This window comes from Spinacia oleracea, chromosome 4 (genome assembly GCF_020520425.1).
Source record: "Spinacia oleracea cultivar Varoflay chromosome 4, BTI_SOV_V1, whole genome shotgun sequence".
Taxonomy (NCBI): Eukaryota; Viridiplantae; Streptophyta; class Magnoliopsida; order Caryophyllales; family Amaranthaceae; genus Spinacia; species Spinacia oleracea.
In genome coordinates, this window is record NC_079490.1 from 185796516 (window position 1) to 185814384 (window position 17869).

The 17869-nt window shown below is 34.5% G+C and overlaps 3 protein-coding genes across 3 annotated transcripts; 2 read left to right on the forward strand and 1 right to left on the reverse strand.

Annotated features, from left to right (window-relative positions):
• Positions 1–1077: 1077 nt before the first annotated feature.
• Positions 1078–10937, forward strand: LOC110801778 (probable inactive ATP-dependent zinc metalloprotease FTSHI 2, chloroplastic). The gene is made up of 11 exons (XM_022007195.2): positions 1078–2675; positions 4044–4216; positions 4511–4612; positions 4710–4874; positions 5408–5548; positions 7639–7797; positions 7904–7989; positions 8620–8698; positions 9998–10120; positions 10297–10353; positions 10469–10937. Exons 1-11 carry the CDS (start codon positions 1361–1363, stop codon positions 10691–10693), a joined length of 2625 nt encoding a protein of 874 aa, XP_021862887.1. The 5' UTR covers positions 1078–1360; the 3' UTR covers positions 10694–10937.
• A 1681-nt stretch (positions 10938–12618) lies between these two features.
• Positions 12619–14331, forward strand: LOC110801743 (early nodulin-like protein 7). The gene is made up of 2 exons (XM_022007153.2): positions 12619–12899; positions 13765–14331. The coding sequence occupies exons 1-2, from the start codon at positions 12707–12709 to the stop codon at positions 14130–14132; spliced, it is 561 nt and encodes a 186-aa protein (XP_021862845.2). The 5' UTR covers positions 12619–12706; the 3' UTR covers positions 14133–14331.
• A 1452-nt stretch (positions 14332–15783) lies between these two features.
• On the reverse strand, positions 15784–17571 carry LOC110801726 (uncharacterized). The gene is made up of 2 exons (XM_022007135.2): positions 17351–17571; positions 15784–16674 (listed from the first exon to the last, which is right to left on the reverse strand). Exons 1-2 carry the CDS (start codon positions 17561–17563, stop codon positions 15853–15855), a joined length of 1035 nt encoding a protein of 344 aa, XP_021862827.1. The 5' UTR covers positions 17564–17571; the 3' UTR covers positions 15784–15852.
• Positions 17572–17869: the final 298 nt, after the last annotated feature.

The following is a 17869-nucleotide window of genomic DNA, read 5'->3' on the forward strand; positions in this document are numbered from 1 at the left end:
GAACATATCTGTGTTGCAAGTTGCGATCTTTATCACTTTGCATATATATGACCATTACAATCAGCTCCAATATGTTCAATATGCGGTCAAAGTTGGCTATCATTAGAATTTATAACAACGAAATAATTGAAGTAAAAAAAATACATGATGTAATGTAGTGAATAAAACATGACGTAAGATCATAAATGTAGTAGATCGAAGTTTAAATCAACAAAACTTTATCATGTCCCACTCGGCCTTGTCATTAACATGATAGCATGTCATTCCGCAAGCATGATTTGTAATGTTTATTGTGTTTTAACGAGGGATAGAGACCCAAAAAATCTACCAGCTCAAAATATTCACTATGTTTATATGATGTTTCAATCATCTAAAATCACTTGATAGTCTATGAATAGATGAATGTTAATAAGTGCAATGTAATTAGAAAGGGCAATAAATTTACCTACTATTTACTACAACAAATTTTATCTTCGTGTCTATCCATCTTATTATTATCCACATCCCCTAAACAAACATTAGATTTCTTCTATCCCCCGTGTTCATATCCCTTACTCCTTATCCCTCTAAACAAACATTCCATCATCGTAAATACAATTTCATAATTAGGTTTACTTATTTACCTGATTGGCGATATAACCGAATTGTATATCTCTTTCGTCTTTAAAAGATTGCCCGTGTTTCTTTTTAGATGTCTATTTACTTGTCCCATTTCTTATCTGATTCTATTTCTCTACTCGCTCACTTTACGCATAAATTTTCAATTTTACACCCAAACATTAATAAATAAATTGTATCGTACTACCTCCCTTTCACAAAGTTCTTTATACTTTGAAAAACGTGTCCAACGTATAAAAACTTTGACCGTAAATTCTCACCATTATATACATCAAAACGTTACATGTAAGATCTTGTTAGATTGGTCTCAGGATATATTTTCAGAATATCAAATTTTTATAATTTTTTCATTTATAAAATTGGATATATTAGTAATTAAATATTGCATTGGAGTCCGTGCAAATAGTAACTGTAAAGATTTTTTTGAAATGGAGGTAGCATGAGATAATCCATTATATTCAATATAGTCATTAGTCATAACTCTATCTCTATTGACGGCTATGGCACTCATAGTCACCTGCTCGCTTCACTATCTCACCTTAAACCCAGTTTTCCTGCAAAGCCAAGCTGATTAAAACCTTCCGAAAATTCAAATTCACCATTAAATTTTACTCCTAATCCAAGAATGCTGCACCAATTCACAACTTTCAGGGTGCGCCTCAATCAAGTTCGTGCTCCTTCTCTCTCAATTGTATTTCTTTCTTGTTAATACCTGGTAATTGTAGAATTTGTAGTTAATTTCATGGCTTTAATTCAACAGACATTTCCATTGTTCAATAATAATCCATCAAAGTCTCAAAAACATAAATACCCATTTAGTAAAATCCCAAGAATTTCATGTCAATTGTCGAAAAACTCACAAAATGATGACGAGAACAAGAAAAGTAATAATGGGTTGGAACTGCTTAAATTGTCTGTCACTCTTACAGTGATATCAACTGCGCTGCCACAACCAGCTGTGGCGGCGAAAGTTGCAGAAAGGAAGCGTAGTAGTAAGAAAACAATAGAGGCATTAACCCCAGAACAGTTTAAATCATGGTCACAGGATTTGCCTGTAGTTAGGGATAGGTTACCCTTTACTGATGTATTGAATTTGATGGAGGAGGGTAAGCTTAAGCATGTAATTAAGCCTCATAATGCTGCATTGAGGCAAAAATCCGAGTGGGTTCTGGTTGTGTTGGATGATTCTAGGGTTTTGAGGACTGTGTTGCCCTCTTTGGAGGGTAATCCTAGGTTTTGGAGTAAATGGGATGAGTTGAAGATTGATTCATTTTGTGTGAATGCGTATAATCCGCCGGTTAAGAAGCCAGAGATTCCTTCTCCGTATTTAGGGTTCTTGTCTAGGGTGCCCTTTTGGGTGATTAATTCGTTTTTCAAAACAAAGCCACTGTCAAAAAAGGCATTAGAATTGAAAAAGATGAGGGAGGAGTTGAAGAGGCAAAGGAGAGAGGATTTGAAGACGATGAGGGAGGAAAGGGAGATGATGGAGAAGGCGATAAAACAGCAGAACAAAATCGAGGAGAGAGCTAAGAGAAGGGAATTGCAGAAGGCGAAGCAAGAACAGTCATTGCGTCAAGCTCGGAGGAATTACAAGGAAATGGGTTATATGTGGAATAATTTGGCTAGAGATTCTAATGTGGCTACTGCCCTTGGGGTTGTGTTCTTCATCATATTCTATCGGACCGTTGTTCTTAGTTATAAGAAGCAGAGGAAGGATTATGAGGATAGAATAAAGATTGAGAAGGCCGAGGCAGAGGAAAGGAAAAAAATGAGGGAGCTAGAGAAAAGAATGCAAGGAATGGAGGGTGAAGATGATGAAGAAGAGGGGAAAGATGGTGAGCAAAACGCTTACATGAAGATGGCTTCACAGTTTATGAAGTCTGGTGCTCGTGTTCGCCGAGCACGCAACAGAAGACCGCCTCAATTTTTGGAGAGAGATGTTGATGTGAAGTTTTCAGATGTTGCTGGGCTTGGTAAAATACGACTTGAACTGGAAGAGATTGTTAAGTTTTTCACACATGCAGAAATGTATCGCAGAAGAGGAGTCAAGATACCAGGTCTGACTTTCTGAAAAGTTGTCTTGTGTTTTCTATTTGATATGTACCTGATTTTTTTGGCTTGTTATGTGTTGTATACTAAATTTGGGCTAAGATGACTTAAATTCCTTTTCTCATTTTTAGTGATTATTTACATAATGAGGTCCTCTATTCCTTTTTCATACATTATGTAAATGATCTTCATTTTCACATTCACTAGACCGTACTGCATGAACAGATTGCTCAGTCATGTATGTGCCTATTGCTTCAAGCTTCTGGTGATTTGTAATAATTTGGACTAGAAGATTGAATGCATTTTATAACTAAGAACTTGTCTAGAAAGGGCTAGTGTGAATATTAAAGGTGGATTGGCCGGAAAACATTGTCCTGATTAAAATCTTGGGGACAAAATAATCATATGCTGGACATTTAAGAGGTTGGTAGTCCGATTGTATCCAATCAGACAACAAAAGCAAACAAAAACGTCGTAAGTTGATCAATTTGACATCCAAACTTTTGTGTTCCTAGTTTATATATTTCCTCAATAGTTGTGTCTTAGAAAATGATCTTTTACAAAGACAAAATTACGCCATACTATTCCATTGGCTCTTTGGTTAATGAACACATATCCATCTGATTATCTTTCTCTATCTCCGTAATGCTAATGCGCTATTGGTCAAATCTCACTAATTAATCATAATTCTTAATATTTTTGAAAAGTCTAATAAGCAGTTATTGTAGGAAAGTGGGAGCACTATAATTTTATTTCGAAGGTGGAGAAGTCAGTCTAATACTTCATTGTGTCATTTAATTGAGAACAGAGGAAGTATATGTTTTTGATTCATTCATGAAAAATCTCAGGGGAATTTTGTGAGGAATTTGGGCAGAAAATTGTTCTTCTCTTTGAGGATTTATTTATTAAATAATTTTTTTGGCTATGCTGTTTTTTAAAAAAGTCCAAGTGTTTGCTTAACTACATCAAGAGTCTCATTTTTAACTTCCCCAAACAGAAAAGAGGTCACTGCAAACAGTAGATGAGGCCACTCCATGTAATAGAGAAGGCTTCTAGGTTTTGATTGGACTGGCTTCATCTATTAATTACACAGTCTTTCTGTACAGAGAATAAAGTCTTAGGTCAGTAGAAGATTCCCTTGTCTAATTCTTCTTGATGGCTTAAACTCCTTAGTTTGTCTTGCATAGTTCCAATCATAAGGATTTCCTAGGAAAAACCTAAGATATCAGTGTAGTTTCATGTTACTCAAACCTCCAGGTACCAAATGGAACATTTGTTTGCTATTGGTGTCGGTTTTAATTGATAAAGTGAATTTAGTGTTGAACATTGTCTCTTTTGTTTAAGTGTTGATAATTTGTTGCATCAACTTATTGAAGGTGGTATTCTTCTATGCGGACCTCCTGGAGTTGGGAAGACACTGTTAGCAAAAGCTGTGGCAGGTGAAGCTGGTGTTAACTTCTTTTCTATTTCTGCTTCTCAATTCGTGGAGATATACGTAGGTGTTGGTGCTTCTCGTGTGAGAGCACTTTACCAAGAAGCAAAAGATAATGTAAGCAGTATTTTTCTACCTTAGCGTTATACGTTCCCTGAGTGAAAGTTCCTTTTGTATCTGAGTTTAACATCTCTGGATACTCTTAGAATATGTTATAGTACTTGCATAAACATATTGACAGTTCTCATCCTCTGTTGTGAATACTAAGTTGTTCCTTTATATTCTTACTGAAGTTCTTGTCACTTTTTTCCTTTTCGTGATCATCTTTTCTGTCATAACACTCATAAATGGGTATTAGATTAAAATATGAGTTAACAATAATATGTCTTAAATGGTTTGGGACTTGGATAGGCTCCAGCAGTTGTCTTCATTGATGAATTGGATGCTGTTGGGAGGGAGCGTGGTCTCATAAAGGGTTCAGGTGGACAAGAACGTGATGCTACTCTAAATCAGGTTGAGATTTCCTGCTCAATTCATTTATATTTGTGAAGAAGAGAAATGAAAGTTACCATAATATTAGTTATTTACCTTCCTTCTTTATCAATGGCAGCTGCTTGTGTCCTTGGATGGGTTTGAAGGCAGAGGGGACGTGATAACTATTGCTTCGACAAATAGACCAGACATTTTAGATCCTGCACTTGTCAGGCCTGGTAGGTTTGACAGGAAGATACATATTCCTAAACCTAGTCTTCAAGGGCGTATTGAAATTCTACAGGTGCGTCAGATTTATTTTTGTATGAATTCATAAGCCAGATATCGACAACAAAGTCTACTTTTAGATCATAGGAAAAATTGATATTCACAGTCCCAACTATGGTCACTTCACTTTAAAAGGTCCCAAGTTTTGATTATCCCAGAGTGGTCCCAACTTTGAGGTGTGTTTTTCCAAAATGGTCCTTTAGCTTAATTAAACTGTTAATTAAGTTAATTTAAGCATATCATACTATTCCATTAACTTCAGTTAATTAAAAACTATGATATTGCATGAGAGTTATGAGTCTTAATTAAGTTATACGAAGTATAACACTTAATTTTAACTGAGGGACTATTTTTGGAAAGGACTTGCTATAGTTGGGATCGCTCTGAAATAATCAAAAGATGAGACCTTTTCAAGTAAATTGCCCATAGTTGGGACCGACAATATCAAATTTTCCTAGATCATATGCATAAGTTTTACAAGTTGTTTCTCTCTTGGACATACTTCTCCCTTCATCGCCTACTTACTGTTCTTGTGCGTCTTCTGCTCAGGTTCATGCTCGCCAGAAAGCACTGGCTGAGGATGTGGATTATATGGCTGTTGCTAGTATGACTGATGGTATGGTAGGGGCAGAGCTTGCAAATATTATCGAGGTTGCTGCTCTCAGTATGTTGCGTGATGGCAGAAGTGAGGTAATTTAATTTCAGTTCTGAAACGGCTGGAGTTTGAGGGCCTGTAGTGAAAGTTTGAACATGGAAATAAAGTTCAGTGCTTTTATGAAACAATATTTGAAATGACATACTAAAGATCTCAATTATTCAGCTGATAATTTTGGCACAACTGGAATAAAAACTTACACAGAGGAAAAGAATCTAGGCTCCGTTTCGTTTGATGGAAAACATTTTCAATGAAAAAGAATTTCCATGGAAAATACTTATTAGAATAAAACTTGATTGCAAATTATTTTCCGTTTGTTTGGTTTCTTGCAATGAAAGCTAGAGACGACAAGGAAAATAGAAATGGAAGGGGGAGGATAGAAAGAGGAAGTTAAATACTTCGTAGTAGGGATGAAAATATGGGTTTTCTTTCCTTACTAAAGGAACATGTTTTCCACCCTTGAAAGAACTATTTTCCATCCTTGGAAAAGCTATTTTTCAACCTTCACAAACCAAACAAAGGAAAATGGAAAAACCACTTTTCCTGGAAAATGTTTTCCTCCCAACCAAACACTCTTAAAGGTATATGATGCGACTAGAAAGGCACGACAAAATATTTAGCTAATAGTTATAGAAAAGAACCAAATTTGGGTTCTGTGAATGAATAATGATCAGCTCGGGGTCCTAGAAAAGCTGACCCTCAAAACCAATGCTTTGACTTCTAGGGTTTTCAACAGTGACTTGCTCCAAAAGCAGAAATAACATGAACCTGGCTTATGAAAATTTAAATTGGTTATAGTATGTACGTAAATATGTTAATATTTTACCGTAGATAGTCTCTAGAAATAAAGGAGACTTAAGGGGGTCAACTTCAATGACCCTTAACTCTTATATGGCGTGTTTGGAATGGTGGAGGGAGAGGGGAGCGAGAAATGGGGTTGTGTTTTTCCTACAAATCTTTCCATCTTTGGGATGATTTAGTTTGTTTAGAGAGGACATTGATACTTCCATTTCCTTCCTTTTCTCTTCCCCAAATCCTATTCAAACAAAGGAAAACTACGTCGTCACTCTCCATCCCCTTCTCGTGAAGTCCTCTTATTAAGTTTCATATTTTATGGTTCAGTGAACTTGATGCATAATAATTGAGAACTCATAAGACATAATAGTTGAGACAATACAACTCATAACGTGTAATTCTGAAATAAAAAACAATCTAAGTTATGAAAAAATGATTTTGAGCAGGGGGCTTGATGGTTGAGGGGGCCCGGAAGATTAAAAAAATAAAATAAACATAAACCGTATTAAACATAAAAGGCATATATAATATCCAACATAGTTAGGTTTCACATTGGCTAGTTTCAAAAGTAAAGATTATATAGTATTTAAAGTCTTGTAAAAAAAAAGTGTTTCAAGTCTCTAGAACAGATTCAGAATCCAAATTTAAGTAGCTATACACATATTCAAAAGAAAAGCTAAGTAATTGCAAATCACGTACCTTAAACTCAATATTTTTACCAAAGTGAAACAATGAAAGCCTTGAAAATGATTAACAGGAGAAATATATGGAGTAAAGGTTCTCTGTTTTTGTACTACTTTGAAGTTGAAAACCTTTTTTACTATAATTTCCATTTTGATGATGAAAAATCACTTGTGATCTTCCCAAGAATCACATTCATCAATGCAAACAGTCAAACACATAGCTTCTCTATACACGGAGCAAGGTACAATGTCATTCTCTTGCTACATTTTGGATTTTCCAATGTTTCAAGTCTGCAGCCTTCCATGTTTACTGGAGTGTACTTGACAGATATTACCACAAGATATTACTGCAATATTCAGGAGCAAATAAGAAAGAAAGCAGAATGACAGGCAACAAACCATTGGATTACCCCAAACTTGAAAATTTTGGATAAAGGTTTTAATTTTCTTATCAGAGAAAGAAATACATCTGAATGTTTTTTAAAATCCAAAATGCACTGACAAAGCTGTCTAGATTTACCTGACTGCAACTCTCCCAGTAACCTCCATTGAAATGCTACCCCACGTAGGCAAGGCCAACTGGCTGTTTGAAGTTGGCCACTATTTGGCTCTAAAAATATTACTCATGATTTCGTTGCGGAATGCAGATAACAACAGATGATTTATTACAAGCTGCACAATTGGAAGAAAGAGGAATGCTTGACAGGAAGGATAGGAGTCTTGAAATGTGGAAGCGAATAGCTCTTAATGAAGCAGCACAAGCTGTAGTAGCTGTGAACTTTCCTGATCTTAGAAATATAGAATTTGTATGTTCCTGACATTGCTTTCATCATTTTTCAGTTATCATGTTCATTGAGGAAGTTGTTTCTCTATTAGGATATCATATTCAAGTTTTCTCTTGTTTCCTGGCAGCTGAATATTGCTCCTAGGGCTGGGAGGGAACTTGGTTATGTTCGTTCTAAACTAGATCATATCAAATTTAAGGAAGGAATGCTGAGGTATGATCCGCTCTCAACTACTATTTCTGCAGTGATCATTGTCCTTATTCTATTTTGATATTTACAACAGAAGAACTGCAGAATAGCCAATGTGTATGAGGTTGTTTCTGAGATACCACATAAAAGAGATGTAGGTGAAGTCATCAGCGAAGGGGGAAGTCGTAACATGTTGTTATAGTAGTAGTAGTAATCAGTGAAGGGGGGAGAAGTAACAAATTAAGTCATACTCTGTAATAACTATATTACTTGGACCCTTCATTTCACCTGAAGTACCCGTGTTGGATCGTCAACAATTTGACGTGAGTATGGACACTTCCATACTTCATTTTGGGCCAAAATTATGTAATTTTTCCACAAAATAGCAGTTTGACACTTGGAGTCTTGGACACATAGCCCATATCCGACACGAGTATCCAAGTCAAAGTAGTAATAGTAAAGAATCTGTCTGGTTTTATATGCCGTTTGTCAGTTCTGGTACTGTGGCACGCCTCTTTAATAATGCCATAAAAATAGTTAAAGCATTGGTAGTTTAACAGTAATACAAAATGCCTATCGTGCGTTTACGTGCAACTCACAAGCTAGCAAATGTAACAACTATAACTCATCTTCTCTATTATCTCTTGTATGCAGCCGGCAGTCCCTTTTGGATCATATTACAGTTCAGTTAGCATCTCGAGCAGCTGACGAGATATGGCACGGTGAAGACCAGGTAAGGGAAAATCAGCATGGTTGGTGTGATGTCTTGAAAAACTAAAACTCATCCCTCATTTCTCTATGTTGTGCCAATTTAAATCTGTAGACGGCTTATTGTGCATCCCATCTCCCTATCTGTCAAATGTCTATTTCTAGATGTTCCCCCCCTTGCTAATTAATGTTTGCCTTCCAAAAATATCTTTTCTTTTTTCTCTTGGTTTAATTTGAGTGTTTGTGACTGGTTTCAATTGTCGACTTCCGTTAATCGCAACAAGGTTCATCTAGCCTAACCTAACCCTTGTTAGTGCAAAACGACTTTTCTGTTAGGTCTTGTTCCGAAAGGAAACTGACTGGTCTGTTGCTTGACAGTATATTTGAAACAAAGGCCAATTTAGCTAGATATCTTATTAGTTCTTTGTGGCCCATAGTTAAAAAGCTTCCCTTGAGCAGCTCAGTTAGTTTTTGTCCATTATATGATTGTTCAAGGTATCACAAATTAACTCAGTTTCTTTTTCTGCACAAGTTAGTATGGTAATTTGTTTGAAGAAAGGTCTTTATGTCATTGATTTTACTCTGAAGAATAAGTTACAAATTTGAAGACACTGCTTTGAAAGTGAGAGTCCCTTGAGTCACTAGGCCGTTAATACAGGAAGTTCCCGTCAAAGTCGAGAACTTTACTAAAAGATTCCTTCTAATTTCTTTCATTACGGTTTTATCTATTCCTGAACTTTAACAACTGTACATTTTTTGCACGTGACAAATGTCTATATGTGGTGGTTTAATTTTGTCGATTTTCGGTTCGCTTGACCTAATAGCCAACAAGGGTAAAGTTGTATACATTTGAATAAGATGAGAAAAAGAAAAGCGAGGGAAAAATCGATGTGATAGAGAATTGTTATAATGATACTCGATCAGGGGCGGATGCAGTGTGTACCATGGGTAGACACTTACACACCCGGTTGGCTGAGGTTAAATTATTAATAAGCAGCTAAACCTTATAAAAAGTAATATGGTTTGATGGTAAAAGAAGCCTAATGATATGCGCTAGACCCGGGTTCGAATCTAGGCTGCCAACAATTTAGTAGTTTTTTATTTAGCTCAACGACTTCGTACTTGTATTCATTCATTAGTTTTACTAGGTTGCTCTTTTGAGAGAAACTTGTTATTAATATGTAATTTTTTTGCATTCCCTCTACTGCAAACCTGGATACGCCACTGTACTCGATAATAGTATCTGGTTTAATATTGCATCACATTCATTTGTCCCTGTAAAAAATGCTGTATATATGACTAAAAATGCAACGAACTGTTGCAGTTGAGCACCATATGGGCTGAAACAGCTAATAATGCTCGGTCTGCAGCTCGAACTTTTGTTCTTGGTGGCCTGTCTGAAAAGCATCATGGTTTAAACAACTTCTGGGTTGCTGAAAAAATCAATGTATGTATTCCCAACAACTCCTCTTAGTTTTGAATTTTCAGCTCAGTTTTTGTCATTGTATGCTGAATCCAAACTTGTATGAATTTGCTTATTCCCTTCTTTTTTTGATGGGAAAAATTCCTTATTCGTGATTCTGGTATATACTTGTTTAATCTGCAATCTATCTAAATTATCAGGACATTGATCTGGAGGCCCAAAGGATAGTCAACTTGTGTTATGAGCGCGTAAAAAAGGTATAGTGTTTTCAATAGTGTGGTTTTAGACCTGTTCAATGGGCCGGGTTAGGGCCGGGCCGGGTCGGGTTATCTGTTGGCTCTTGTATTGTATGTAATGGTTTGCTGCTATCAGATCTTGCACCGAAACCGGAAGCTCGTGGATGTCGTGGTTGATGAACTGGTTAAGAAGAAAAGTTTGGCAAAGAAAGAATTCTTTGACCTTGTTGAAATGCACGGGTCTCTCGAACCCATTGCACCTACTATACTTGACATCCGAGCTGAGAAGCGTAAGCAGTTTCAAGAAATGATGACAAATCAGAAAGCAGTAGCTGAAATTGCAAGCAAAGTTTTAAGCTGAAAATTCAACCATTTCTTTTGATCTCCGGATTTCTATTATTCCTTTGATCATGTCTGTTTCACGGGTTAATGGGAAACCACCTCTCTGTAATCTCAGCATTGCGAAGATGTGCTAGTGCCTTAGCTTTGTACTAGCTATCCTATTTTTGTTTTGGAAATAAATTTTGTAAAAGAAAAAGAAAAAGAAAAAGAAATTCAGTCCTGTTTATTAAGAAATGCAATGCTGTAATATCAGTGTTACAATCTATCTATTATTATATACTAAAACAGACACCAGGAATGACACATGTCACTTCCTGGTGTAAAATTTTCCCGCCTAAAATATTTTTCAAAAATATATATCTTTTTATTTTATTTTTATTCTCTACTTTTTTGTAAACTATCTTTGTATGGAAAAAAGGTTAATAAATTATGGAAATAATAGATATCACGTAATAATAATTTTGCTAAATATTTTTTGATAATATTTTAGTCAAATCGGTATTATAGTAATGAAAAATATATTACCTCGATATGTCGATCAAATTAACATATTACACATATATAAAATGCATATTAGATAAATAAATTTAAATGAGTATGCTGAGATTTTTTTATAATTATGCAGTAGTTTGGGATATTTAGTTAAATATTTTGTAAAAATAATTATCATAATCCGTGCGTGCACGAGATCTAATCTAGTTGTAATCTATATATTAAAGGAGAAATAGCAATTTTTTTTTTATCATTTCAGTCTGTTGATCAACGTATTTCCCCCCTTAATGTCTTATGCTTAAAGGAAGGATAGAGGCAGTCACAAAAGGGGTAATAAGTAATCTCTACTTTATAAGGTGTTAGACTGTTAGTGGTTAATTGTTTCTGTGAAATACATATATTACTCGTGTTAATGTCAATAATAATTAGACAAATTTGTCAAATTGATCTTTTATACTCAAAATTTGCGAGAAAGGATCTTACTCCTTCCGTCCTTTAATACTCGATCCGGTATGACTTTTTGCACTATTTACATAATTCACTTTGACCCTATTTTATTTCTAGTATATGAAAACAAATGTTAGTATATAATATATTGTTGGCTTCATCTTAATATATATTTTCAAAATATTAATATTTTTTATAATTTATTATAATATGTAGTTAAAGAAATTGGTGGTCAAAGTTGTGCATTTGGCAAGCGTGTCCGGTCAAAACAGGTCGAGTATTAAGGGACAGAGGGAGTATAATTATTTTTGGGTGAAGTTAGACCTTAAAGTAAAAATTCTTTGCATGAGACAACCTATTCCCACTTTACGCATTGGATTTGGCTTTGGCCGAGGTACTTGATAAGATGAATCAAAAAGTTTCGCAAAATTTATAATACTTTGGAGGAAAGAATTCATACAAAACTAGTCAGAAACTCAGAATTACTTTTAGTGTCTCATCTTCCCACGAGATCGATGAGCCACTGTATTCCCGGACCTCTTAACATGAGAAAATACAAGGTTATCAAACGACCTTTGGCACAAAATGACCTAGCTAAGCCCGTTTTAGTTTTCAGTTTAAATCTTGAATATAGATCAAAATACAAAAATTAGGTCACTTCATATTTTCTTAATTAATAAAATAATGAAATTATTAAATTATACCGTTATCTAAACAAATTAACTAAAAATTCGTAGAGAGGGTGAGCAGATAGATAATTGTTGGTAGTTTAAAAAAAGTTTGAATGGTAAAACTAATTTCAAACGGTAAAAATTCAAAGCACTAAAGCACGTTCCTTCCTAAATTAAAGATTAAGTCAAAGTTAACAACAACAAAATCACCCCCTTAATTAATAACTTCTCCCACGTCCCTTAATATTCTCATTTTTTTTTTCAACTTTAAAATTCAAACCGTTTTTAATTCCCCCCTATAAATATAGAATATAGCCATCTTGTTTAATCACATAATTAATTAATCACATATATTATTATCAGTTTTCATTCCTTAAAAAGATAATTAAGAGAGTGATTAGAGAGAATTTTTGTTCTTTAAGATGAAGATTAACATGGGAGTTGCTTCACTAATCATGATTAGTGTGATGATTGGGGTGCAATTAGGAGGTGTTGTTGGGTTTAAGAATTTTAATGTTGGTGGTAATGTCACTTGGCGTGTTCCTGATGGAAATGATACGTCTTTCTTTGATCAATGGGCTGCTTCTAAGAGGTTCCATGTTGGTGATTCTTTACGTATGTTTTTCTTTTTATTCAATTACTATTTTACATGAATTTACGTACAGACTTACATACATTTGTTTTGTACCTTATTATGTGTGATTTTGTACGAGTATGTTTGTTTTTCATTTGATATGCAAAAAAGTGGCGTAACGTTTGTAATTATTACTGTCTTTTACTTAAATTTGCGATGATATATGCATGCTACATTTTGTTTTGAACCTTTATTATACGTGTGTATATAATTATGTTTGTTTTTCATTTGATGTATATAAAAGTGGTGTAACATTTGTAATTATTACCGTCTTTAATTTACTTGAATTTGCGATGTTATATGCATGTTACATGTGTTTTGTACCTTATTATGTGTGATTTTGTACGAATATGTTTGTTTTTCATTTGATGTATAAAAAAGTGGTGTAACATTTGTAATTATTACTGTCTTTTACTTGAATTTGCGATGTTATATGCATGTTACATGTGTTTTGTACCTTATTATTGTGTGATTTTATACGAGTATGTTTGTTTTTCATTTGATGTATATAAAAGTGGTGTAACATTTGTAATTATTACCGTCTTTTACATCATACAACACTTTTGAAATCTCAAAATTGAGTTACAACCATACCACTTTTAAAATCTCAAAATAAAAAATAAAACTGAAAATCAACTTGGCAACTAAAGTTACTTTGCGATGTTCTACATTTATTTTAAATATTTATTACGTAGTACAATGTTATTGTGATTTTTAGTATGTTTATTTCTCATTTGTCATAAATTGATAATTTGTTTGTTTGAAGTGAGTTTATGGTAAATCATACGACTTTTAAAATCATAAAACAAAAAACTGATAACTTATACATATTTTTTTGTGGTGCAGTTTTTCAATACCAAAACGACTCAGTTCTAGTAGTAGACAAATATGGCTACTACCACTGTGACACTAGCAAAGCCACCGCAACATACACCGACGGCAACACCGTCGTTAAGTTGGAACGTCCAGGATTCATCTACTTCATCACCGGGACCGGTGATAACTGCCGCAATGGCCAACGATTGATCGTTGATGTCATGTCACCACACTCTTCTACGGTGGCTGCTCCACCGGAATCGTATTATCAACAGGCAGCTGAGTCTCCGACACCGGTGGCGGCCGAGGCATACACCTCTGGCTCACCACAGTCACGGCTTCAAGTCTCAGCAGCATTCCTAGGGCTAGTTGTTACTACTTCAATGTTGTTTGTTTGATGGATTAATTATGTTTTAATTTTAATGTTAGGCTATTTCTAGCTAGTAGGTTATTTGTGTAGCTAATTATGCACCCAAGATTGTTTTGGGTACGTTTTAGGGGTTTGTTAGTTTGATTATTATTATTATTAATTGACATTGAAATATTTTATTTATACTAGTTTTTACAATGATATCTATTTCAATGTTCTTTGTTTGATGGGGTATGTTTTGCACTATGAGGAATTTTAATGTTTAGGCTATTTCAAGTAGGTTATTGTGTACAAGAAGTTTGAGCATATCAACCATTGAATGAAAAATCAACGGTTCATATATTATTTTTCCAAAATTCCCTATATTTTTTCTCATCAATATAATTCATTGATTTTAAAATGTATGGTTTAGATACAACTCTACCTTGTAGAGTTTTATTAAAACTCTAGAGGATTCGGAATCCTAATTATGCACCCAAGATTATTTTGGGTACGTTTTAGGGTTTGACATTAATTGCAATGTTTTATTAATTGACTTGCTTTTACATTACATTTTGCCTCAAGTCTTATATGTGACCAGTCACACCATCAAGTTGATGGTGTGACATGTTCACACTTATAAATAAGCCCAACGTGTTTAAAGCCCGGAAAATAAAGTAATATCAGCAAAGAATATAGAGTAACATCATCATAGAAAATAAAGTAACATCAGTATATACAAAGAACCTCTAACATGAAATGAAGAAATAATACAAGAAAAGTAACAGGGAAAACAATTAATGTATAAGTAACACAAGCATAGAAAGTCAAGTAACATCAAGTAACACCAATCTATATAAGGAACCTCGAACATGAAATTCAAGAAATTGTAGTAAAACAAGAAAATAACAATGAATACAACGTATAAGTAACATTATCATAGAAAGTCAAGTAACATCGGTATATACAAGGGACCTCTAACATGAAACTGCAATAAAACAAGAAAGTAACAACGAATACAATGTATAAGTAACACTAGGATAGAAAATCAAGTAATATCAGTCTATACAAGGAACCTCTAACATGAAATTCAAGAAACTGCAGAAAAACAAGAAAAGTAACAGCGAATATAATATATAAGTAACACTAGCATAGAAAGTCAAGTAACACCCGTCAATAACTTTCTCCATATTAGCTACGCGCGTCACATGATGGTGTGGCTGGTCCTACATGAGATGCGCTGGACATTTTGTTACTATGATATCTACTACATACACGTTTCTAAATAGTTGTATTATTTTGACTTTTTGCATTATTCACTTAACTTACTTTGAACGTAATTTTCTACTCATATATAAAAACAAATATTATTATATAAAATGTTTTTGTTTTTGTCTCAATTTTTTTGACAAAAAACATTTTATCCTAACTTATCTAAATCTCAAGACTGTATCCTAACTTATCTAAAGAAATAAAATAATAAAACTTATGATCAAGTTTGTATTTAGTTTTTTTGGTGCAAATGAGTCACAAGGGCGGGATCACCTGGAACCGGGATGGAAGCTCTAACCAACTGAACTATCCATCACTCTCCCCGAGTCAGTATTTAGTGACATATATGCATGTTTTGTTTCTCGATATAAGTGATGAATGTACGGAGTATATTTTAAATATATCAAACTTTTTATAAGTGTGGCAAATACATAATAATTATTAATATTGATAAACAAAGTTATGCATTGACATACATGAAAGCCAAAACGATACAACTACATTGTAATCAATCCGGTCTCATGATTCTTAGCATCAATGCTATGCATCTTTTCATCATACCCTGTTTGATTTAGTTTTGGCAACTGATCTCCTTCCTTTCTGGATTGCCCATCATTTCCAGTCTCTGTTGTTTCATTTAGTTTCTTAATAACCTCAGATAACTCTGTTTTATCAGCTTGATTTATCTCAAACTTATGCTGTTCTTCATCACCCAATCCCCTGTTTCTTAATATCTCTTTCCTCTTCCCCTTTGAATGTCTCCTTCTAACTCTCGATCCAATTCCAAACCCAGTCACAGATGATGATGATTCATCTGGGTTTCCCATCTTCATCTCTGCTTCATTCTCCTGCAATTTCTGTTCCTCCTGTTCTTCAACTTGAAAATCTGCTGTTTCATTTCCAGAATACTGTTTCTTCAAATCAACTCCACCATCTTTCACATCATTCAACTCGCTAAAAGAGTAATCATCACTGCTAAATTCTGAATAATCCCGGTTGTCATCATATTCACTGTCATCTTGTTGTTCTAGCTGGAGTTTCAGATCTTCAATTTCTGCATTTTTCATCTTTATAATGTCTTTCAAAGCAGTAACTTGAGGGGCATCTGAATCAATCCCTGCTGTTAGAAGTTGAATGTTGTTCTTTTTCTCCTCAACTGTCAACTCTATCACCTTCCTTTCGTCGTTGAGAGATGAAATTGTTGACTCCATTTCTGACACCCTTCTATCCAGTTCCAACTTCTGGGTTCTTAGGGAATAGACTTTGTTCTTCATCTCTTCTACTTTCTTTCGAGCTTCTTCATTGAACTCTTTCTCTCTCTGCAACAAAAGCAGATGTATATCATATATATATGAAAGCAGTCATGGGGCAGTTTACTTGAGTTTTACTGCCAGTAATCGATCTACTCTGAAGCGACATGAATTGCACTGGTATTTTCGTGTTTTCTCTTGATGGAAACATACAACAAAAGTTAAGATAGTTTTCTCTCAATACTGTACCCTAAATGAATTGCACCGGTATGCATAGTGGTATAAGTTCTACTGACAAATTTGATCTCAACGAACATGTATAGCTATTATAACAAGTTCGGGATTTCCTTAAATTAGGCGAAGAGAACAAAGTCATTAGTATTATAATGAACACTTGATATTAATAGAATTGCATGCGGAAATGCTAAAAGATTATTAGTTTTAATACTCCATGTGTAATTAATTAATTGTGACTCCTCTGTGTCGTTTTTTGTTTTCAATTTTCTGTTTTTTATAAAACTAAAAACCAAAATATGAAAACTATAAAAAGTAGTTTCTAGTTTTTTTATTGCCAGTTTTCAACACCAACGTGATTACTGTAGATATGATTATTAATTCATGATACAATATAAATCACATGACTTACAAAATAAAAAAACTGAAAACTACTAGTGATACTGTACGGACCCTAAATATCGATGGATAGCGGTATGAAGAACAAAGAGAAGAAGAGTGAGAAATGAACCTGGTAGAGAAGGTGAAGGGTGAGGAGCTCATGATCTTTCTCCTTAACAAGAAGAGTAAATATACGTTTCTCTCTGAGCTTGTGAAGCACCATGATTCCTAGAATCGCCGCCCCGAACGCTAACAGTAGCACCAACGCATACGGCTTATTCCCTCTCTGACTGTGGCTGTGGCCATGGTTATGGCTGTTGTTATTCTTGATTGAACTCCCCATCTCCCTCTCTCTCTCTCTAACTCCAACTCTTTACTCTGAAGACTGAAATTCTTTCTCTCACTAGAACAAGCAGCTTATGACTCATGTCATTGTTTGCTTGTGTATGTCTCATACAAAAAAGCACTTCAAACTACTGATGAGGAGTGTTTGGCATGAATGAGGAGCTGATATAGGGAAGGAATCAAGAATTATTTAGACAAAAACAAAAATAAGCATGTAAATTGTGCCTGTAACTGGAATGCCATACATTTCAAACTGAAAACCTAAGGGACCCTACTGAACGAGCAGTTATCACAGGTTAGTCAC

Coding starts and splice junctions, on each gene's coding strand:
- LOC110801743 (XM_022007153.2), top strand. CDS start 12,707: ATGAAGATTAACATGGGAGTTGCTTCACTAATCATGATTAGTGTGATG. Junction 12,900..13,764: donor CCATGTTGGTGATTCTTTAC/GTATGTTTTTCT, acceptor TTTGTGGTGCAG/TTTTTCAATACCAAAACGAC.
- LOC110801778 (XM_022007195.2), top strand. CDS start 1,361: ATGGCTTTAATTCAACAGACATTTCCATTGTTCAATAATAATCCATCA. Junction 4,613..4,709: donor GTGATGCTACTCTAAATCAG/GTTGAGATTTCC, acceptor TATCAATGGCAG/CTGCTTGTGTCCTTGGATGG. Junction 8,699..9,997: donor TATGGCACGGTGAAGACCAG/GTAAGGGAAAAT, acceptor GAACTGTTGCAG/TTGAGCACCATATGGGCTGA.
- LOC110801726 (XM_022007135.2), bottom strand. CDS start 17,563: ATGGGGAGTTCAATCAAGAATAACAACAGCCATAACCATGGCCACAGC. Junction 16,675..17,350: donor CCCTTCACCTTCTCTACCAG/GTTCATTTCTCA, acceptor CTTTTGTTGCAG/AGAGAGAAAGAGTTCAATGA.